The 23,855-nt window shown below is 37.7% G+C and overlaps 1 protein-coding gene across 2 annotated transcripts in view; it reads right to left on the bottom strand.

Annotated features, from left to right (window-relative positions):
* Positions 1–23,855, bottom strand: part of SEMA3A (semaphorin 3A) — a 174,847-nt gene that overhangs the window by 1,416 nt on the left and 149,576 nt on the right. For both annotated transcript variants that reach the window (XM_009645661.2, XM_035901086.1), the window contains 5 exons: positions 20,694–20,785; positions 17,671–17,712; positions 11,814–11,971; positions 6,291–6,358; positions 563–705 (listed from right to left, as the gene is read on the bottom strand). In XM_009645661.2, coding sequence (XP_009643956.1) covers positions 563–705; positions 6,291–6,358; positions 11,814–11,971; positions 17,671–17,712; positions 20,694–20,785 — 503 coding nt within the window. The remainder of the gene's footprint in view (positions 1–562; positions 706–6,290; positions 6,359–11,813; positions 11,972–17,670; positions 17,713–20,693; positions 20,786–23,855) is intronic.

Consider the following 23,855-nt stretch of genomic DNA (forward strand, 5'->3'; position numbering starts at 1 on the left):
GCTTTTGATGAAAAAAAATTTACAAGTTTTCATACCTTTGTGTCCACTACAGTTCCCAGTTCTGCATTTTGTCTCTGTCTTATCTGTAGTAAAGTCTTAGAGCATGCAGTACGTAGGAAATGCTCCTGTTAGACTGTGTTTCAAACAGTACAATTACATCAGTGCAGTTAGGCTTTTTATCAGAGGCAGTTTTAAGGCCTTTGTAATATTTAGAGTTCAGTATAAACCTTGTACGATGCTTTAGGTGGCACATACATAGCATGCTACCTTTTCGTATTTCCAAGATATCTAAAGTGTATATACCAGTGTGTTTTGCAGGGGGTCAGACCAGGGAGAGTATATGAATGTTTTCTGACATAACAGTCTGTGAAACCTATTAGAGAGCTTATGGGATTTTATGGTGGTAAGAGTAAGAACGTGGTGAAGAACAACAGAATTTATAAGATTCTGGAGAAATTCTGCTAAACTAAAACACAGATGGATGTTATTCTGGGAAGGACTCAGATTCAAGTATATCTTCATAGAGAAGACTAGTTGCATCTCTTAATTTTTTCTACTGTACCTCTTCTTTGCGGTCATCATTTTGCTTCTGGAATTGCCAGTAGACTACGGCACGCTGAGATTTTGGACTACACTCAAGGAAAGTGCTGCTGTTCTCTACTCCATAGATAATCTTTTCCTCCAGGGTCTGACCACTTGGGTTATCTGTAAAGCAAGAAAAAAAAGAAAAAAAGAATTAAAATTACCAGGAAGGAAAAAGCTTGATTGCTAAGTGAATTTGTTTGTTTAGAAATTGGGCTCCCTTAAGGTGTTTAAAGATAAAAACCTTGAAAGAAAAAATTCCCCATATCAGTATGCCATTTGGAAAATCTCCATCAACATCTCTATCTTTGTAAGGATCCCTGGTAGGGTTTTTTTTATTATTATTATTATTTTTGTATTTTAAATCCTAACAGCTGTTAACATCTCAATATGTGAAGTTAATGAATTTCATTGTGAAATTCTGTGTAAACCTCATTACTATTCATCAAGGAAAACATCTAGGACATGACAAGAATTTTTAATAGCAAACTGTATGCAGAGAGAAGTCTCAGGGTGTAGTTGCAGAATGTCTGTAATGATGCCTCCTGGGCTCCACGATCATAATACTTTAGAGCAAAGTAATAAAACATGAGGCTATTTAAAAGTAGTATAATGTGTTTAGATTATATGGCACTGCAGTTTGCTGAAGCTGTTAATGACCAGGAATAATGTTTTTGAGGAAACAATCTTCAATTAATCATTTCCTCTCATACTGATATAATTTATGGAAATGTAATGAGGTTAATAAACCAGCCATTATGGGAGGGGAAAAAGAAAGTTAAATAAATTACTTCCTTTTGTAACAACAATGTTTCAAGATATTCATCAACTTGCTGGAAATATCACATAGCTATAGGACTTATATGGCATTTGATTCTTCTCCAATACCGCAGAGGCTGCAAGGCATCGTATTTCAGCTCTCCACCTTAGCTCTTTAAAATGTTGTTAGGGACTTAAGTGGCAACAGACAATGATCCTGGAGAGTAGATGGGGAGGAAAGGGTTGGTAAGCTATTTAACACTTTGTTGATCTCATGGGGTTTCCTGTCTCTTTGCCATTATTTGCCATTCTTTCCATTTTCCACTTTTGATCTTTAGCACTGGAAATCTTTAAGGAACTTCTTTTGATATGTTTTAACAGGAAAATGATGTCTAATTAAAATCCTCTCACAGAAACCCTTTGTCAAGTTTTGTTTGCTTTCACTGTGCCTTTATCATGTTGGCCATGTTGTTTAGCAAACACAGGCTGTTCGCTAGATGACTGAGCCAAAGGTAAAAATAAAATTGAGATCCTGGTTTATGTTGATACACCAATCATATGTCTTTCCATAATGACTTGCAGCCCTGAGAGAGGATGGGAGCAGGGATGGTGGACAGAATAGGAACTGGTGCTTGCCCAGTTCTCAGTAAGAAAACATCAAATGGCCTGTTAACACTAAAGAAATAGGGAATGGGTTAGCTTCCTTTCCTCTGTTGGACTGTGAACTTTTCCAGCAAGTTAGTGGGGTGCTATATAAACTAAGTGAAACAACTTTTTATGACATCTCTCAGAAACCACATCCCTAAGAAGAATGTCAGTGCAGCTTTGGGCCAGGAATATGGGGAGCAACGGAGGAACGAATTAGAAAGCAAAGCAGCAAGAGAAGGGTAAGACAGCTGGAAGAGAACATAGCCAAGAGTACCAGTGGTAAGGTCTGAGATGGAGCACGGGTGAATTTGTGTCAATGAAACAAAGGAACTAGAAGTATGCAAAGAGATTAACTGAATATAACTAGAAGTGATAAGCTAAATATTGGAAATGGAAATGATTGACTGATAACTCATGGGTCCAGATTTGACATCGTGAATGGCTGACTGATATCCTGACTCTTCTGTTTCAAGACAGGTACTCTAATTTAGGAACAGAATTCATGTGGCTGAGCAGGCAGCCGAAGATCCTCACATAGTCAGTGAGAGGCAGTCTGATATCTGAACTAGGATCCACAAGAGACAGGACATGTAGGACTGCAGCATAAGACAGTCAGTAGGAAACATCCCCTTTTGTAGCATTGGAACACATATGTTACTGCTCCAGAGATGTGTTTCTGTGCAACAGAGATTTACAGGCTTCCAGAATAAAGGATGGGGATTTCACCCTAGGATGCATGCTCTATTTCAATTTCTCTCTCCCATGCTCCACAAACTTTGAATCATGGTTGCAGGATGGCCCAACTTCAGTGAGAGCAATCTGATAGTTTAGGTGTTTGTATTGGAAGTAGAGCTATCAAGTCAATGTCCTAACCCTAAGTGGACTTTGAGTCCCCTTCTCCCACATCCTGAATAGCTGGTGTAACCAGCAGGTTACTCCTTAGGTGGCTTGCAGCACCACTTGACTATATTTTCCTGAACACAGCATAGTCCAAGTGAATTATAGAGGAGCAGAGCACGTGTAACACTGTTATCATCAGATCCAAGGGACAGTCTTCTAGAACCTAAATCAGTTCAAATGACAAAAATAGATACTTCTTTGGCAAAGGCCCTACTGCCCATGAGCAGTAGCATATTTTTAAGTATATAGAGAAGTTTCTGCTGGAAAATTTAGGTACCTAGGTTATCCTTAGTATCTAAGAAGCTAGTCACAAGTTGTCATGGAAGTTACCTTGAAGGTGGGTGCTCTGACACCATTTCAAACTTCTGAGTGTTTTCTTGGATCTGGTCCATGGCGTTCTAGTATGTCAGAGAACACCATGGAAAGTGGCAGAAGCCCCCTTTAAATTTCCTCACAGGTCCACAAAATACAGTATGGGTGACAGTCATGCAATGAGAGAGGAAAGATTTAAGAGATCCCTCAAATTCCATTTCCATGATTTAACAGTGCAAAAAGGCAGGTCCAGAAATGTCTATAAAGTTCATGTAGTATTGAGCATGTGAAGTGCAAGAAAGTAAGCAGGGTGATGGAATAATCACAGGCTCAGAGTGCACCTCTGGGACTGAGGAAGAAGCTGAAGAGGCTAGAAGGAAGAAAGTAAGTGTGGGAAGTTCAGAAGAGCAGCTGGAGGAATTAGAAAACTATAGAAGTCATGAAGTTGGTTATGAAATTCAACCCAAAATCCTGTCTGAGAGCTGTAATTCCCCAAATGAACCCAACAGCAATATCAGTTTACTACCCTGATAAATATCCTTTAAATACATAATTTCTGACATAACCAAATAAGTATGAAAGGCTAAGTACTTATACCACAATTGCTTTGCAAATGAATGAATCTCACTATATAGTTACATTCAGAGTGATTCTTTGAGCTTCCCCTGGGATAAATCACCTAAAAATGGTGCCCCTTCTTTTACAAATTCTTCAAAGAAAGAACTCGATTAATTTCTTGATAGCACTAGTATGTTATGCTTAAAAAAAAAAAATAAATTGTTCTTTAGCTGACACAAAGGTGAACATGCTTTGAGATTTAAGCATTAAAGTCTGGCCGAACACCTGTACAGCTAAGGATCCTCAGCTCCCTCTAATGTTGCTGTGTAGTCATTTTATGCTACTGCTTATACATTTGCACAAAAGGGCAACTGAAGGAACTACCTAAACCTTATTAAAAGCATTATTGCTTCAGACTGATATCAAAGTAAGTTTCTGCAATGCCTTTAAAAGTGAGACATGCATTAAAGAGATTGTTCTTTTCTTCTTCTTTCTGTTGATTCACATGGCAAATCAACTAGCAGTTACTGCAAAGGAATGTGTAGACAAGTAGCAAGTGATTGCTGGAGCTTATTTTTGGTTACAGACAAACCCAAATCTTCATCTGTTGTCCAGGAAACTACTAGTCATAACCAAGGAGTAAACTCAGCATAAGATAGCATAGGAAGTTTATGGGCCATGCAGCTGTCTGTACAATGCATGATCATGTGTAAATGACAAGTAAATATAGGAAAATTTAATAGATTTACAACTCAGAATTAATTTAGAGAAAAGTTTACTCCAGAAGAATCTAATGCATTCTTCTAATGCTGTCTTCATTTCACCATTAAGTAAAATTTTCAGTGATGCCTTGTCACATACTTGCTCTGCTCATTTTGACAAAGCTGTATTAAAGCTCCTTGAAGTTAGGTGTACCATAAAATAGCTTTTTCCTGACCTTGAGTTCTCATGATTTTTGTCATGAAAAAATTGCGCTAGATTACTCTCTTCCCTTTGGACAGAAGATACTTTTTCAGAGAAATAAGTTTATCAAATATGGGAATATATAAAAACCAAAGTATTTTGGAATCCTTTTTTTGTCTGTGAAGATCAAGAACAGACCTACAGTTCTACAAAGCACAGCTGGCAAAGGCAAGAAAATGTTAAAAAGACTGGACATGCGGTAGCCCAGATCATCTTTTTATTCATCAGTAAAATGTCCAGAGAGTAAAAAGGTAAAGCTAAGACATACTTCTGCTAGTAATAAAACCCTGTGCCTGGTGAAATTTTCCTATTGGGGAACTGAAAAGATCATCTCAGCCTCAATATACGGATGGTATCACCTGCACTGTATAAGCATTACTAGGCATCACGCAACTGGAAATTTGTGAACTTCCTACCAATCCACATTGAGTAGTTCAAATCTAAACTAGTTGTACATTAGTGAGTTCTCAAAATGTTTCAACTACATATTGATCATAGTCTGTTCATGCAATTTTCCAAACCCTTTTCCCCTCTGAGTAGCTTTGCCTGAGCCTGACAATCAAGAAATAAAAATAAAAGCTATAGTAATGTCAGCTGCACGTTTCAAATGATTAGAAGGAAGATACAGAACACTATTACTGAAACATAGTGGTGGTGAATTGTAGCTATCATAAAAGTACAACCTTGGACAACTTATCATTCTTGCTACTACAAAGACTGGGAAGACATGAGGGTTTTGAGGTATCTCCATTTTCAGTCATGTCTTCTTTTTTTTTCCTAGAAATCTGCCTAGTGGTTTAACTGTTATTATAGATTTACCACAAACATGAGTAATAAATTTTTTTCCAGCAGAGGGAAGTATTGCCTAAGTGTTCTCTTCACAGCAAAATGGACAGTTTTTGTTTTCTGAGTGAAGATCTTCTGATCTCGAAGTCTGAAGAGTTTGGCAACAAATTAGTAACTGTGAGAATTTTATCAGCCAAACAATACAAGAAAGGAAGATCTGGTGATCACACTGTGAAAATTAAACAAGCAAAAAAAAAAAAAAAAAAACAACAACCCCAAACCAAATGATGCTAAAGCAACCCCATACTGAAAGCACCCGGGACCTATTGCAAGGAGCATCCTGATCTTAAGAGCTGTTACTGTGGCACCTACAACACAGACCATTCCATATTTAGCCAAGGTAGTTAACTATGTGTTTGGTTATCATCCTATGCAAACTATATGAAGCAGCATTTACATACTTCTTGCTGTTCTGAAGGAGATATGACTCTTTTCTGACATAACATGGCTATTCTGATGGTATTATCAGGTAAGTGAAGCAGAAAAATTAAAATGCTTAAAGCTGTTAACTTGAGGAAAAACAGAAAAACCCTTCAGTCCTTAGTGTCTGATCCAGGCCATTGTAAGCAATCTAAATTGGGGTAATGATGTATTATATTCCTCTTTTGCAGATGTTCAAGACAATTTCACCAACAAATCATTCATGTACTTCCTACTCTACTCATGCACAGTCTGTAAACTACGTACAAATTAGGTGTACTTTAGCCACACCCGTAACTCACCATGATGCTGCAGGTCTGAGCAGTGGGTAAGCGGGTCTCCATTTCGGATGTCTTGCCGCCTAGTACGCCTGCAAATATCATATTTGAAAACTGTTAGTGACCTTCTCAGTGGTCAGCACTCACATTTGCCATGACTGAAGAGCAACAAATGGAACATGTATAGGTCACAAGTGCACCTAAAGAATGCTAGGGAGGAAATCGTATTGTTACAATTATGTTCTATGCATTATCATAGTTTGTAGAATCAGCCTGTACTCTTACAGGTAAAGTCTTCAGAAACTTGTAAATGCATATCTCTTGCACTGAGCCTATGGAGTTTATGTTAATTGTGTTGGCAGTACTGATCACAGACAAACTCATTACTTGATTCATAGATACAGGGACTGCTAAGGAATCAATGTATATACAGTACAGTTTAACGTGTCAAAAAACTTGAAGAAGCTCTGGCTTTTCTGCAAGTACAGAATACTTTAAGTGTCATGACATCTTTTAGATAAATGAAATGTTAGGATAGGTGGCTTTGAAAGATTGTCAAAGTGCTGTATTTTCTACAAAATCTAAATTAAAATACATAGATCATTTCAGACACTACAGACCTCACTGAAACATTTTTGATAAAACCTTTTCCAAAACTGTTGCAAATGGCTTTGTCTTTAGAATAAACAGAATAGGGAGATTTTGAAATGTCATTGATTCCATCTTTCGTAGCTTGAGTCTTGGTTCTAGCTTTTATTGCATGTCCATTTAACATAGTATATACTTTCCCCAGTTTGATTTCCACTGGCTTTTTTGAAAAACATTGATCTGTGCTAAAAAATGTTGTATTTCAGAGAAGAAAGCTTTTTAATACAGTTATATTTTGCATTTGTTGTTCTCTCTTTGTCTGTTCCTATTTGTATTTAAATAGCTGTGACACAAAATTCAACTGAGCCAGAGAAAAGCGTTTCATATTAAAAAAAAAAGAAAAAAAGAACCAGGCAAACAAAGATGTGTTTCAAGTGTGAGCACTTTACTTTAGGAATCTGAGAAAGCCTGAGGGCTTGCAAAATTAGAGGAGAACAAAGAGGATTAGGCTGCTGAACAATGCTGTGATTTCAGATTATGGCATCCAGCAACGGATATGCAAAAGTCAAGTAGCCTTGTAAAAAGCACTGTTGGTCCCTCCCTTGTGACAACAGCCCACATTTTTAAGAAGCCATTGTTCTGCAGTCCAGAGACCATCTCCTGTTCACTAGCCCTGTTTGCAGGCTCTCACTAACAGCCCAGCATCAGCACATACTAAGAGTTCTCAGAGGCACCATCAGCTGCACAACTGACTCCGCTTGGCTGAAGATTTTAACCATGTTTTTTCCCACTTAAAGCTACTCAAGTGTTAAACCTGAAATTAGTTATGTGAAGTATGGCAACACGGTTTTTCGAAAGAAAAAAAAAAAGTCAGAACACGCGCTTTTTTTCTGTGCACTTTTTCTGAATAAAAACTTCCTTAAAATTGTGAATTAGGACGTCTTAGCATGCTCAGTAAGAAGGAATCTTCTGTTGATGAATATATGATGCAAAAAAAGTACTAATCCTAATGTCAGATATCATCTTCATATTACTCATTACCAATGAATAAAGTTACACCCAAGACATAAGGGACCATAAAATTGTGTTACTCCTTCCTAAATTTTGAAATGCAGCATATTTACAGGATACTCTTAGTAGAAAAGTAGTCTGTGGAAAGACTCATATTACTGTCAATGGAGTTTGGATGAAATGTTTGGTTAGATTCTCAGGAAAATGTTGCACATATCACCATTGTATCAACACTGTGATTTATGAAATGTGAACCAGAACACATCTGCATGGGGTAAAGTTAAGTGGTCACACTACAAGAGCTCTGAACTGTCATTTAGACTTGTAAAATACACAAGGAAAGAAAAGTAAATTAAAATCATGGCTCATAAAAGCTCCTTTAAAAAAAAAAAAAAAACAACAACAAAAAAGAAGAAAAAACCAAAAAATAAAACCCCAAACCCAACTACTAGTAAAGCATCTGCAATCGCCTCAGGACTCAACTTTCCCAATATTTCTGGAGCCTAAAATTACAAGGATTCATTATTAGGAAAATGTTGACATTTAAGCTGTTTCCAGCAATGCTGATTTTGTCACAGACACATCAAAAGCTGAGTTGAGGCAGTGGGTACAGCAGGTACCAGGCAAACAGAGGATCCTCTTCCCCACAGACCTTTATCCTGCTGCTGCTGAGAGAAAAATGGGGGATAGTGGAGGGGACAGTGGCTTTTTCGGAATGCATTGCCAGGATCCCAGCCTCCCAGGACTTACTTTTTCTTTCATACTGGCCTCAGGAAGAGTAAATTCTGCACCAAATGGTTTTCCTGTGCAACCCAGTTTAGCCCCAGTAACCCTGCCCCTTAATCCCTGTAAAAAGAGGTCCCAGTCCCTTCACCCCTGATGGCAACAGTGAGCTCAGTCTGCTGTTTAATCAATTGGAGAGACGGATAAGGAAAAGCCAAAGGGCCCTATTTCTTCCATCAGCGTAAGCAGATGAATGGCAGGGTAATGTACTCTATGGGTCCTGAGATAGGCTGGGGGTAGGAATGGGTGCTAGCGAATGCTGAGAAAGGATGAGGTTCGGGGATAAAGATTAGTAGGGAAGTAGCAGAAAGAATGACTCTGATTCCTGACCTTACTGCCTCCTCCGACTCAAGCAATACTCAACCACACTGACTTCTAACCCTTAAAACTTTCAGACCAAATTAACTTCTCAGACTCTCCTTGAAAACCTCACTGTTCCTTCTCCTCTCTTTCCTCTTCCTCCTCCAGAGAAACTGCTGTGCTCTCACCACAAATTTTAATTCAGCCCATGCAGCTGAGAAAATCTGACCAGCTCTACTTTTGGGATGGGTTCAGTTTCTCCTTTTTAATTCTTTGCTAAAGAATTTCACAAAAAGCTTGTCTCAGATTAACTCTGTTTCCTGGTGCAAAATAGAACCTGATGTTCCATAAGTAGCTTTTTCTTTTGTCATCAGTATTTGTTTAGGATACATTGTAATGCAAACCTTGAAATTTTAATCCCCTCCATCTGAAAAGTCTGTGGCACAAATGCTACTTCTTACCCTTTACCACATTTCATCTCCTGCAACAGCCAATCCAAATCTGGAATTTGGAATCCCTGCATTCTCAACTAAGTATTCGCTATTAATTTTAAAACAAAGATGTAGGCTCCTTATGCATACAAATCCTTGGAGTCCTTGTTTCTTTAAAATTGTGAGGTGTTTGGCATATTCATAGAATCATAGGATCATAGAATGCTTTGGGTTGGAAGGCACCCCTAGAGGTCATCTAGCCCAACCCCCCCGCAGGAGCAGGAACACCGCTAACCAGATCAGGTTGCTCAGAGCCCCATCCAACCTGACCTTGAATATTTCCAGGGATGGGGCCTCCACTACCTCTCTGGAAAACCCATTCCAGTGTTTCACCACTTTCATTGTAAAAAATGTCTTCCTTATATCCAGTCTAAATCTACCCTGTTTTAGTTTAAAACCATTACCCCTTATCCTGTCACAGCTGGCCCTACTAAAAAGATTGTCTCCACCTTTCTTATAGGCCACCTTTAAGTACTGAAAGGCCGCAATAAGGTCTCCCTGCAGCCTTCTCTTCTCCAAGCTGAACAAACTCAACTCTCTCAGCCTGTCCTTGTAGGAGAGGTGCTCCAGCCCTCAAATAATTTTTGTGGCCCTCCTCTGGACCTGCTCCAACAAGTCCATGTCCTTCTTGTGCTGAGGGCTCCAGAGCTGGACACAGTGCTTCAGGTGAGGTCTCACCAGAGCAGAGGGGCAGAATGACCTCCCTCAACCTGTTGGCCATGCTGCTCTTGATGCGGCCCAGGATATGGTTGGCCTTCTGGGCTGCAAGTGCACATTGCCGGCTCATGTCCAGCTTTTCATCCATCAGTACCGCCAAGTCCTTCTCGGCAGGGCTGCTCTCAATCCTTCCATCCCCCAGCCTGTATTGATACTGGGGATTACCCCGCGCCAGTTGCAGGACCTTGCACTTGGCCTTGTTGAACCTCATGAGGTTCACACAGGCCCACCTCTCCAGCCTGTCCAGGTCTCTCTGGGTGACACATCGTCGAGAGAAGGATGTTGTGGGGGACCATGTCGACAGCTTTACAGAAGTCCAGATAGATGACATCTGTTGCTTTTCCCTTGTCCACTGATGCTGTTGCTCCATCATAGAAAGCCACTAGGTTCATCAGGCAGGATTTGTCCTTTGTGAAGCCATGCTGGCTATCTCAAATCACCTCCCTGTCCTCCATTTGCTTTAGCATAGCTTCTAGGAGGTTCTGTTCCATGATCTTCTCAGGCACAGAGGTGAGGCTCTGACAGGTCGGTAGTTCCCAGGGTCCTCCTTTTGATGCTTTTTAAAGATGGGTACAATGTTTCACTTATTCCAGTCCCCAGGGAAATCCCTGACTGCCATGACTCTTCAAATATCATGGAGAGTGGCTTGGTGACTACATCGGCCAATTCCCTCAAGACTCTGGGATGCATCTCATCAGGTCCCACAGACTTATGTATGTTCAGGTTCCTCAGCTGGTCACAAACTTTACAGTGAGAGGGGCTTTACCCTCCCAGTCCCCATCTTGTCATCCAATTCAATTTAATGTGAGCACTTTTTTATCATTTTAGTCAATTTATCATGGGAATCTCAACACTACAACAAAACTGTTCTTATTTGCAAGTGATTATCAATTCAGTTATTCCTAAATTCTACTTCAGTAGCTAAAAGCTGTTCAGTAACTAGCCTATATACTTAAAGAGAAAGAATTTCAGAGATAAAGGCAGGCAAAGGAAATATTATTTTAAATCTTCAGATCAGGCAACAGGGACTTGTAAAATTTTTATAAAAATTATATTTTTCACTTGCAGAGTGTTTTCCCTTAAACCTTGCATTGCAAAGCCTTTAGCATCAGTACAGGGTGAATGTAAAATGGTGATTTTTCTGATCTGGTAGCATTTAGACACACATCAAGACATAAAAATTATTCTTTTGAATAATAAAAATAATGTTATCTATCACTAAACAATAAATTCCCATTCATGTCCAAACACTTGATAAATATTTCTTTGAATTAGAATTCATGGCAATGAAGGACAATTTACTTGGGCAAGTAATGCTTTTATTTTAATATCAAGTTAGAGAATAGCATGTTAGAGAAAGGGAATTTTTTCTTTTTCTTTTTATTACTGATTATAAAGTTATTAATCCATTTCAGAGACAACTTTTTTCTGAATGTTTTTTTAAAACAGCTTTTTAAGCCAACCCAAGAAGTAGCAGTGTTCACTTTAAATCAACCAAGACTTCATATTGCTTGTAACTCCCACAATTATGTTTTCTTTGGAAGAGAAAGCGCTCCAGTTAACCATCCCATGAAAAATCTCCAAAGCCCTCTAGTCATATTGAGACCATCAGTTAAAACAAATAGCAAACCATGCAGACATCTGAAACTGTCCCTACCTCTTAGCAGTGGGGAAGTAACGTGAGCAAGATGAACCATCCCAGGCACAGTAAGGGTCTCTCGCAAGGCAACACTCAGCACATGCTTTTCCATACACATCACAGCGGTGTAAAGGAAGCTGTGAAACTCCGGTGGCTGAACCAATGTAGAGCTGTTGCTGTTATAAAAGTTAAAAAAAAAAAAAAAGATTAAAAAAGCAAATTACCAGGTTTTTGCTAGGAAAGCATTAAAAAAAAGTTATATAACAATATGTTAGGACCATTACAAATGCAATAAAGGAACATGATCCTGATGCACATTAAAGGAATGAGAAAAGAATTGTCCTCAGGACAAAAACAATCAAATAGGAAAAACTTTCATTTTTGTATGAAGCTCTCGGTGGCTTCTCCAAACAGTAACAAAAATTAAAGTACTCTTCCATTTTTTCTTTTGTATTCAGACCCCTGCACTGGGAAAGCACTACAGTCAGTCACCGGACACAATGGAGAATATGTTTCTGAATTTAAAGAAAAAGAAAAACCACTTTAATGTAAATTTCATATATGTGACTTTGATTTGTGTAGGTGTGGGGGGAAACCTAAAGTAAATTATTTCAGACTGATGCTAAGATATTTCACCTTGGAAGTGCTGCCATGCATGCACTTCTTTGTATATCTGATAATTCTGATGCTTCATACTCTCTTCTGTAGGTCGCATACTCTAATTGAAATATATCTTTAACGAGGGAAGATGGTTTGCTTTATTTTGGATAAAAAACAGTGTTGAGTGGAAGATGTAGTTCAAATGCAGAGAGAAGTCATGAAGTAAATAAAAAAGCACGCATACAAAATGAACTATGGCTTTGTATGGCATCACAACAGAATATCTTCTCTCTCTCAATTTCCTCTCTGATATCAAATTCCTGTGGTCCATTAGGGAAGTTGGTCCCCAGAGGGATACAAGGAAACTTAACTACTGATCCCACATGAAAGTCCAGAGAAATTTCAGCTTAGCACTAATTCATAAAGCAACAAGTATGAGTGTAGTAAGCAAATAAATTTCCCTCTGAGATGTAAAACTCAGGAAAACAAAATAAACAGATAAACAAAAATGAAATGGCATAATCCCTCTGTTTTGGAAACACTGACACTCTGCTGTCAAAAGCTTAAACTTTGTCACCCAGCACCCATGGTGGAGCAACTAACACATCTTTTTAAGGTCTCACTCCAAGCAGTCCCACCAAGAAAATACAAATTTGGATTCATTTTTCTTTCTTAGAAAACATAAGGCTGGTGTGAAAAATAGGATTTCAAGAAATGTTATCAAAATTCCTCATCTCCTACATTGTGATGTCCCAGAGGTACCACTTCTAGAGAATTCAGGGATAGAAGGTGGTTGAGGTCTCCTGCCTACTAGAAATGATGAGCACTGGATACCAGGAGACAGAAAAACCAAAACCACTCATAGAAGGCATTGTGTTAACTTCTTTCAGAGACAGCAGCTTGGCAGTTTAAACAGACATACTAATTGTAACAAAAACATCCCGTGCATTTATATGAACACCAGTATTTTCTCAAGGAAAGTATGACAAGGAAAGCACCCAAAGGAAAATTCACTGGCAAATTGAAAACTAAACCCTTTCTAAGCAGCTGCTTCCGTCTATTACAGTGCCATAGCTGGGTTGTAAAACCACATTCTCTGGGCAAAAATCTCTGACTACACAGAGCTCAACACAAAGCCTCGACTGTACATACCAGTCCCCGGTTAGTGCTGGATCTTTGAGAAGCAGACAGGCAGCGGATATAATAAGCTGATTCTCTCTAACTTAAATCACTTAATGAAGTGCCCAGCTTAGGGGTACGTTCCACAGTTAAAAGAGCAGCAATTCAAATCTTAGGTGACCTAACCATTTCTCAAGGGATGCTTTTTCTCTTTACTGGTTATGGAGGCAACATAGGTCAAATTAGAGCTTCAGTTAAGTATCTTAAATGTCCAGATGGTATTGATCTCAGTTCTATGTAATTGGGGCATTAATATCTATATAAGCATGTAGCAATATGTGGTGCAACTAATATAAAAATCAACCCAGAGAATGCACATGGGAAAATAAAGAATGGTGTAATGGTTTCCTATGCACCCCTGTAACCAATTTCATTTTGTCAAAACCCCCTCCCTAATTTCTAATAAATGTCTGCAGAATTAAAGAATGACCAGAAACACATAAGAAAAAAAAAAAAAAAAAAAACAAACCAAAAACCTGAGGCCAAAATAGGGTTACTTAAAGACTCTTCCTTGTAGATAAGTTCATAAAGTTCAGTCGGTGAACTACACCATGTGTTTCAGGTGCTGCACAGCCTGAAGGCTGCTGCATCATTTGTTGCTCTTCTGATCATGGTTTTAGACTCCAGCTGGTGATCATTATTCTGGACACTAATAATATATAAATCCAGGCAGTATGAAATTCAGAAAATAGTAATAGAATGATTTGCATCAATGATCTGACCTTAACCTTGCCATACACAGTCAAACTGCCTTTTGGGCAAAGAGTGTCTCCCAAGGGGTTGTTAATTTAATAAATCAGCTAATTATCAGATCAAATCAGAGGGAGGAGAAAAAAAGTCGTCCTCTAAAAATTCTTGCAGACATATAGTAAGTGTAGAAAAGCTGAGGAGACTAATGTTTTAAGCAATCCAGTGGTTTCTGTTTGCCCCATGGTGCTGCCCAAAATGCAGTCTTTCTTTAGACGTCAGACAAAAAGATAACTGAAAATTTTTCATTTGCAATTAAAAAACAAAGAGAGATGAACACATGTAATGCTTACAAAGAAAAAACTTAGGCAGAATTGTAAAAGGAAATTCATGGAGCATGAAGTTGAAATCCCATTTATTTTAATTTTATGCCTTGAAAAGTAACTGATACAGAATAGTTCAGGGGGCTGTTTAAGTGACATAACCATTTTGAGCTAGTCCTTTCTATATGCTCACTACGGACAGAAATTATGATCTCTGAATAAAATTCAGTACTTTGTGAAAAGTACCATAAAAGTAGTCACTAAGGTTTTTCTGAAGCTCTCTGCCTTGCCTTTGACTGAGAATCTTATGGAGGAGAAGCAAAAGCTCTTCATAGCAGTTCACCAGACCAGGAGGTGGCCTGTATCAGCCAAGGATCTCCTTGGGGTTTTTTTTCCCATATTACCAGAAATCCAATGGGTTTTTGAAACAGCGGATCACAAACCTGACCCTGGAGAAAAAGATGAGAGCTTGGTCCACAAAAAGTCACCTTCAACTGAAAGCCAGGCCTGACTTTTTGGCCTGCTTCCATATTTTTAAATCAAGGGAAAAATTATGGAACCCCACCTGACTTGGCTCAGGGCCAAGTGGTAGCCAGGGGCTCCCTGCAAGTTTGGCTTCCACCAAATTATGAATTTAGGCAGCTGAAGGGTGTTACAGTGGCTCTATGATGCTGTCCTCTGAAGGTTTGTGTCTATTGCTAACCATGCATAAGGTGTTTATGTGATAAGGTTACACAAGCCTAGGGCTCTGAACAGAATGAGAAGGAATACATAGCTTCAGTGAGAAAATATAAATATAATTCCTGTGAGTTAAAGAGAGCAGAGTTGAAAGGCTGCATCAAGGCTTAGTCTTGCACATAAAGGCTGAATTTCCTTGCTCAGCGTCACTCTTGCTCAAGGGCCAAATTCATACTCATAGACACATGGAAGCCTTAGAGTTTTATATAATTTAAAACTTATGCTAAGTTCTCCTCCTGAGGAATTTTTAGATTTTGGTCTTTAGGAAGAAGAGTCATTTGTAACATGTCATATTGGCACGATGGCAAAAGAGGCAGCTTTGAATAACCAGTGTAGTAAAACATTCGAAAATAAGAGGAAACTCCCTGTGCCATGTTTTTGTAGTTGGATGAAAGAATTGTTAGTGAAAAAATAAAATGAAGTGTTTGCTTTAAAGTTATTCAATAGGACATGCTGGTTTTACTGTTTACATTTCATGCTCCTGCTTTTTACGATGCATAGAATTATCGTGCTGTTTATGTGAAAAACGCGCTGCTTATCAGAACACGAGTAAAGTGTTTGAGTTATAAAACTACGTATTTTTAAATTATAAATTTTAAATGGAAACATGTTGCCATATACTTATTTGATACAGAGATGCAGTGCCAAAAGCTTGTCATACTGTATCATGATTCTGTCATTTTTAGCCTGAGGCTGGTTGATTTTTCATGAGTTTAACTCTGCCTGAATAACTTGTGTTTTATGCTCTTTTCTAGCTTTAGACAGTTTTAGCAGTGTAAATTTGTTTTCAAAAGGCTTACGGCAAATTGCAATCTCTCCTGAATAACTAAACGATGCTTGGAAGAAGTTGTATGAAAATGCATGGTCCATTATCAAATATGACTGGGTGCTTTAAGGAAATGTACTTATAAAAATAACCCAAAGCAGAGCATTTGGGTGTGATGTGAACATATATACAACTTGACAGGTTTGTTTTTAAATATCCCACTATTCAATAGTACATTTTTTTTGTCCTGCCATTTGTATTGTCTTAGGTGGTAAACTATGTTAGAAGAGTGTCCCCAAACAAAATGTCTTCTGTCAAATACATGAATGTTTTCAGATAACTTTCCTAAATACAGTGAATTCTGAGTTAGATATGCAGCATTTCAAACATAATATTGGGCTCTGTCCACTACAGGATGAATTCAACTTCTGTTTAATAATGTGTAGAATGAAGTAGATGAATTAATTAAATCTTACTTATAACACACACAATTTTTAGTGCACCCAGTCCTGGAAGTAATACCAAATCTCCTCTTTACTGACAATGACATTAATGGAAAAACTAATGAGTGTGAACACATTGCTTGTATTTACTGAATTAGTCTCCAAATCAACACAAATGTGAAAAAGAAAAAAAAATGTTTATTATGTTAAATTTGACACTAAATTTTATGTCTCAGACTTCTGAGACAGAAAATGACAGTTGCTGGGATCCATCCATCTAATTCCAGGCAGAACTGGAAGATAGGCCCCTAATACCCACTTCACTCCTGGACTGTAACCCAGCGTTCTTTGCATGACTACATAATTCATCAGCTGCTTCACAAAGAAGATTAATAATAATTGCCCATGTTTGCTCAGAAATGCAGGAATCACCTTTACCGTAAACCAGATAAAACTTTACCTCCATCCATCAAGAAGTCCAGTTCATTTTAGTTATGGTCTGGTCTACAACAAAGGCTATAATACATGTCTTTTCTTTAAGAAGTTAGTTATTAGTGCACTCAACAGAAAGCAGGAAATATAAATTCTGGAGTCTGGAACCCATATCTTAACCACGGCACTGAACCTGAAGGCCATGGAAAATTTGGACTAAATCAGATCTACCCTCTTTGTTAAAGCTGAATGGTACACATCCAGGAATAGCATGGGCACTGGATAGAAAGACAGAAGGATGTCTCATTTCCAGTCTTTGCTTCCACTATCTGCATTTTGTAGTAGGTTATTCCTACGGGGACTAGAACTATTCCTATTAAAGCAAGGGACCAAGTTTGGCCACTCTTTTTTAATAGTTTCTATGTCATGAGAACATTCTGTAATGAGGATTTTTTTTTTTTCTTGAGAGCCTACAAAGGGCTGGTTAGTTTGTGTTTAGTTTCCACCTTACCAGTAAGTAACACAAACTAGACTTTTCCTTTCTCCTTTGCATGTCACATTTTCCTGAGAAACTACTGATGTTTATGTAAAGGGATGGGATGCTGCTGATGTAATTAATATGCCTCTACTGACTGCCAAGTTACTGTCTCTAAAAGACAGAGACCAATAAATATTTAAAAGTGATTTAAAGTTTGTGCACATAGTACCTGTTTTGTGGAAATCTTCATTGCTGAAATAACAGTGGGTTCCTGGGGAAAAAAAAAAAAAAAAAAAAAGAGTTAAAATATAAAATGAGGTCGATAAACATAAAAATTCTGCTAGAATGCTATTTGCCCATGAAATTAAACTAGACAATCCTTAGTAATAGTGCTTCCTGTTCTCTCTTGCAGTGGGATAGTTTCCAGCTGTAAGTGAATGAGAATGCATGTACATATCCGGGTGCATCTTTGATTGATATGTTGATTGTAGACATACTGTTTTCCATTACTATTATAGTTCCATTGTGATTACTTTGTTTACTAGTTTCGCATCTTGAAATTAATTTCTACACTGAATATTAAAACTGCATTTAAAGAATCTCCCAGGTAATATGAAAATAATAACGGCCGTATCAAAATATGTAGATGCTATACATTAAAGGTGATAGCACTGAAATAAACAACATATTTTAACCACATCAAGGTGAAAAATCTATTCCTGCACAATTTTATTTGTAAGAACAAATCTTGATCCCAAGCATCTTGTTGACTACACCACACTACTCACGTACAAAGAAATTACTCATATTTGCAGAACACAGAAGGAAAACCGGCAAGAGTTTTTTTTCACCCTGGAATACCCATTCTTTAATCAACCAAATGAGTCACTAGGAGAGTTATTGTTCTCCTAGCTAAGTCGACTCTTAATTATACTTCTCTGTAGCAAGCAGATGTCAAACCAGGATCTACTTTCTTACAGAAGAGTCTGTAGGAAATATTTAACAGAATAAGTATGTTTAGATCTGATTAAAAGACTGTTACACCTTTTAGGCCCAGCTGCTTGAATGGGTTTTAATCCTGTGAGTAAAAGTGGCGTAATTTGGTTACAAAATGTTCAAGTCAACTCTGCATGAACCTTATTCCATCTAAAAATTTACTATTGATCCCATGCCATTGAACTACTTTTGGGTTTGTACATTGATAAAGTCCTTATTAAGCTTTTACACTTGTGTAGCTTTCAACTTGCTTATCCTGAGACAATTTGGTATGGGTCAGTGGATGTTAAGCATGTGGACTTGCCTTTACAAATGGGTTAAATAGACCTTATATTAGAAAGCATCAATTAAGTGTAACATTTGAATGAAAATTGAACTCATTAGTTTGTTTGCTCAGCTGTTCAGAGAAATATTGCACAAATGGGGTTAAAAGAGGCATTTGTTATCAACGTAACAGATATAGAAGTTTCTTGGCATTATAAATAAAAAGCATTGCGTTCTGCACATTGCAGCTTAAGCATCAAAATACATTATGATGCACATAGACTTTTTAGTAACTAAAGAAAACTTACATTCAGTTAAGGTACATGTAAAATCTGTTGCAAGTTCCCTATTGAAAGATCTTATGCATACAAATTTTGCTTATTCCACTGAAGTACCTTAATGCCCTCTTTGAGGCTTAAATACGTGCCAAAGGAGATAAATGAGCTTCCAAGTAAATCAGAACACCAAAATCCTTTTGTGTAACAAATAAATACACATGTAAAGTAAAATACCAGATCTGAATTTGCCAGTAAACATTCTACTTCTATAAAGCCTTTCTAAAATAAAAATTGCACTCTATTTGTTTTCTTTCTTTCTTTCATTTTTAAATTTCTTCTAGCTCCTTTAACTTGGCACTTCTACTTGATTTAGGGAAGAGGCTCATACATTATCAACGACTGCCAAATTATCCTGCATGAATGTAGTGACTTTTGCATGTATAAAAAAGAAAAAAAATCTGGGAGCAACAAATTACTTGTCTCATTTCTCCTCATAGTTTCTACTTTCTTTTTCTGTTAAAGAAGAGAAAGAAAAACCCCCCCACATTTCTGCCTTCAAAGAAACCATGGATTGCAGAAACAGAGATATAACCCTTTTTTCAGTGGTATCTTGCACTCAGAACAGTGGGTTCTGTGCAAGACTGGTACCAGTAAAGGCAAGATTACCCGTAAGAAAAGAAAAGTTTGGAAAATAATAATAAAAAGAGTTGCAGGGTCTGTTTAGTTACGTTGAATCTGACCAGAAACCAAAGATAAAGGGGCAGCAACTGAGTATGATGAGGACATGGTGGCTGAGCCCCTGTGGCAGGTTCGGAGCACAGTCCTTGTCAGCACATCTGGAATGAGACCATGCGATGTGGGGCTCTCCGAGCGTGCAAGCACCATCTTCACGCTGTCAGATTAACCTTGCCCTCCCAGCTAGGTACCAACCCCCCGAAAGCCTGGAGCCTGTGAAATGGTGCTATAAAACGGCACTGACAAAAAGAATAACGTGGGGAATGTAAATGATTCGTTGTGTACAAAACACAAGACATCCCTGGGTTCTGTCTGGAAAGCGTTTGAAAGGTTTACTCAGCCTTGACGTGCAGGAGTGCCTATAGTATGCCTGATTTTTTAGGTGGCTCAGATGGGAAAACTGGAAGAGACTGATTTTCACAAAAAAGTACTAAAGATTAGGGGGTGTTTATTGTATCTTTTGTCAAACCATGAAAATGAGACCATAAAGTCACCTTTGAAAATACAAAAACTTTCTTTGTTTCTCAGATTATTAGGCATAAGAAAACAGTGCAGACCACTGTTTTTCCTAAAGTTTCTTCCTAGAGTTATATTATGCTGATAGTTGGAATATTGTTAAGAGTTTATGCATCTATAAAATTAATGTATTGCATATATTGGTGGAAGAAAACGCAGGCATTATTCCCAGACTTGCACAGATACATGTTTAACTGAAGCATGGAACGGCACTAAGATTCAGAGGAAACAATTTACTTTTTTAACCTCAAAACAAGAGCCCAGAATGCCATTTCTTTTATCATTAACCTCCAGCTAGCACTGAATGTTTCAAGGTTTATTTTGACTAGAGTCTGGGTCTCTAAATGACAAGCTAATTAGAGGGTTATGCCAGGCTATTCCTTGGCTAGACTGCAAGAAGTTTAGTTTGCAGCTGTCCACAGAGAAATCTACAGCCTGACACTTGAAATTTAGCCACACTTACCCGAAAGACTGTCATTTCTTCCAACAAGACTTCCTCTAATTCATGCCAAGTCTCCTTAGGAATTGAAACCACTTTAAGAACAGTTCCAATATCTTGAAAAGGAAAAAAAAAAAGTTTTCAGGTGCTTTAGAAGCATATTTCAGTTTCAGAGCAGCCAGGGTTTCTTGTAGTACGTAATTATTTCACATATAAAGACTGTGAAGATACATATCACCAAGCACTCCTTCAAAATACGAACTGCCATTTAAAATAATCTTGAGAAACATTAAATTTCAGTAGGACATTTCACTGAAGTCGTTCAATTATCAAAATGCAACAAAGAAGATAAATACTGCTATAGGATATTAAAGAATGAAAAGGACTGAAATACTATATAAGTGACAGTATAAAATGACGGATGTTTCAGTCATTTAATTGAGGAAGGAAATGCACTAAATTTAGCCGCGCATGTTTTATTGTCCATTTTAAATATGATGTTTGTCATTCTTAAAATGCATGTGAAGATGCTGTCAGAAGGCTCTGTGTGGATATAAAAACATCTGGACAAATGTTGTTTGACAGATGAAGCCGTTAGATCTCTTAAGTACAGGCGATCTTCCTCGTGTCAAACAAAGTACCTAAGATGTATAAGCCCCTTAAGGCATCTGTATTTCTCTGTGTGTTGGATACTAGTCTTTGCTGATGGGTAAAAAGCGATACAACTTGTATCTTCTGTTTAGAAATAGGTGTGTGCCAGCATTTTAATACTATATCCATTTACATTCTTGGGGTTTTGCAATTGACTTTAACATGAACAAGGCCAACGCTTGAAATTCCAGAGCTACAGCCTCTGGTTTTGTGAATATGGTTGAGACCATTTCTGTTTTACAGCTTCTGCATCTGTGATTTTGTTGTTTGTTTCCATGAACACATTTTTCAGGGAACAACAACTGAAAAAAAGAATTGTTTCTAGGTTGGTACACATCACTGCAGACTCTCTGAAATAGAAACACTCTGTACGTGACTTTTCTTTTTAACCAGCCAAGTGTAGTGCCATGTAAACACATCATAGAAATAACAATGATGTCCCTGAGGATTCTTCATGTTGCACATTTGTGCAACAATGAGGACTTTTCATGTTGCACTACAGCAGTAATAGTTCTGGAAAATATAAGGCATTTTAAATGGATAAAATTCTCAAAGTAAAAAAAACTATAAACTTCAACATTCTCAAAATGAGAATTAACCTTCAATTATACAAAATCAAAACATATTTTTATGTATACATATCTGTGTGTATTAGTTGAAACTTCTGATTAAAAAGATGACAACTCACCTCTTCTATATTGAAAATACATATAGAATTGAAACAAATAGATGACACAGGTTGAAAATGTTTTTACAAGGTGACTAACTTAAAAGCTGTTGATTTCATGAGAAAATTATCTTTTTTGAACTTCTTTACATGAATTTGGATTAAAATATTCTAGAAATCCCAGAATATCCTGTAGAATTGAGATTTTCATTTTTCCTTCTGCTCCCCTTTAAGCAGAGGTTGGTTTCTATGTACATATTTTTTGAAGTTTAGAAAGAAGTGATTTTTTTTCCACAAAATATGTGCATCAGTGTTTTCTTTAATTAGTCACAAATTCATACATTCTTTTTTTAAAAAGGAAAAACCAGTTCTTTCTTAAAACAACAACAACAACAACTTTTTATTTAGGCAGCTGCACGTACAAACTAAACTAGTAAAATATACTAGATAAGTTGTTTTGGAAGTGATTTTCATTATGGTTACTGCTACTAATTGAATATATTTAATTAAGAAATACTGAGAACAACACAGAACAAATGCAATATAAACCTTAAACCAAGAAAAAAAATGCACATTTCCACAACAGAGTAATTCAGAACAACAGGTAATTTAACATTAGTTATATTTGTAATTTAATGGATGAGTTCATTTCCTTAATTATCCTGATAGATTGATGACTGTGGTTTTGAGGAAAATACATTGTATGGGTAAAAATGTAACAGTGTAGCAATGTATCATGACTGTATTCTGTCTATGACTGTCCTCAGTCACAATCCACCAAATGTCACATTCCAGAAATAAAGGAATTTTTGATAAAACAGCACAAGGGAAAATGTGGAGCCTGCGTGCGGCACTGAGCAGACAGGAGTTCCCCACATAATGTTGTTTCAAAAAAAGGTCTGACTTTTAAGTGGATCCTGCAACAATTACAGTCGCTTGATGCTCGAGAAAGCCTCTGAGGTCAAAGGTACACGGTGTTAATCACTACAGCGGCTCTCGTCAGGCCACAGGTACCAAAGTGGGGCTTTATCTGAGTTCTAGATCAAGTTTTACAGCGTAGTATTTCAAACAATTTCACACAAATGGAATCAGGCTTCTCCTTTAGGATCAATAGGCTCTGCTCAGTAAGATAAGATTACTGTTATTAATTTGCTTTACTGACAGATGTACCTTGACTGTGCCAAATGATCCCAAACATCAGACACTCAGGATATGCATTAAGTGCCTATCTTAAACCCTGTTTTTTTCTGATATAATTTCAAGCATGCCGATATGATTTTATTTCCATTGTGAAACACACTGGTACAATCACAGTAGGAAAGAAACTGCTCAGCTAAAGATTTCACCCACAGGAAAGGAAAATGTGACCACATTGGATGGCTATTAATTTTCTTGTGTGCAGTTATCATCAGTTGTTCAATGAAAAGGAAAAAAAAAAAGTATTTCTTCAACATACTGAAGTTCAGCAGCACGTGGGAATAATGTAGATTGCTGCAACAGCAGTGGGAAAATACAGAGAAATGTATCTAATCTGATGGGACAGACCCACATAGAGAAATCCAGTCATATAACAGAGAGCTTAATTCTGGCTTTGCCATAGGTTCAGATGATCAAGTGGGAAACTGGACTGTGACTGGAGTCCCTAATCTGCTCCCCGGTTTGTTCTTTGCTTGGGGAAGATGTAATATGCACTGATTGCCTATCTGTTTCTGGTTCCTTTGACTTTGACCAGCTGGCTCCCTGCAGCTTTCTGGCAGAAGGCAGACAGGGCCTCAGTTCTGCCTCTTCTCCTTTCCCCCTGCATGGAAGATGTCCTTAACTCGTTCTGAAAACCGCAATAAGGACAGTGAGCTCAGAGGAGCACGGAG

Source organism: Egretta garzetta, unplaced genomic scaffold, assembly GCF_000687185.1.
Source record: "Egretta garzetta isolate BGI_Z169 unplaced genomic scaffold, ASM68718v1 scaffold148, whole genome shotgun sequence".
Lineage (NCBI taxonomy): Eukaryota > Metazoa > Chordata > Aves > Pelecaniformes > Ardeidae > Egretta > Egretta garzetta.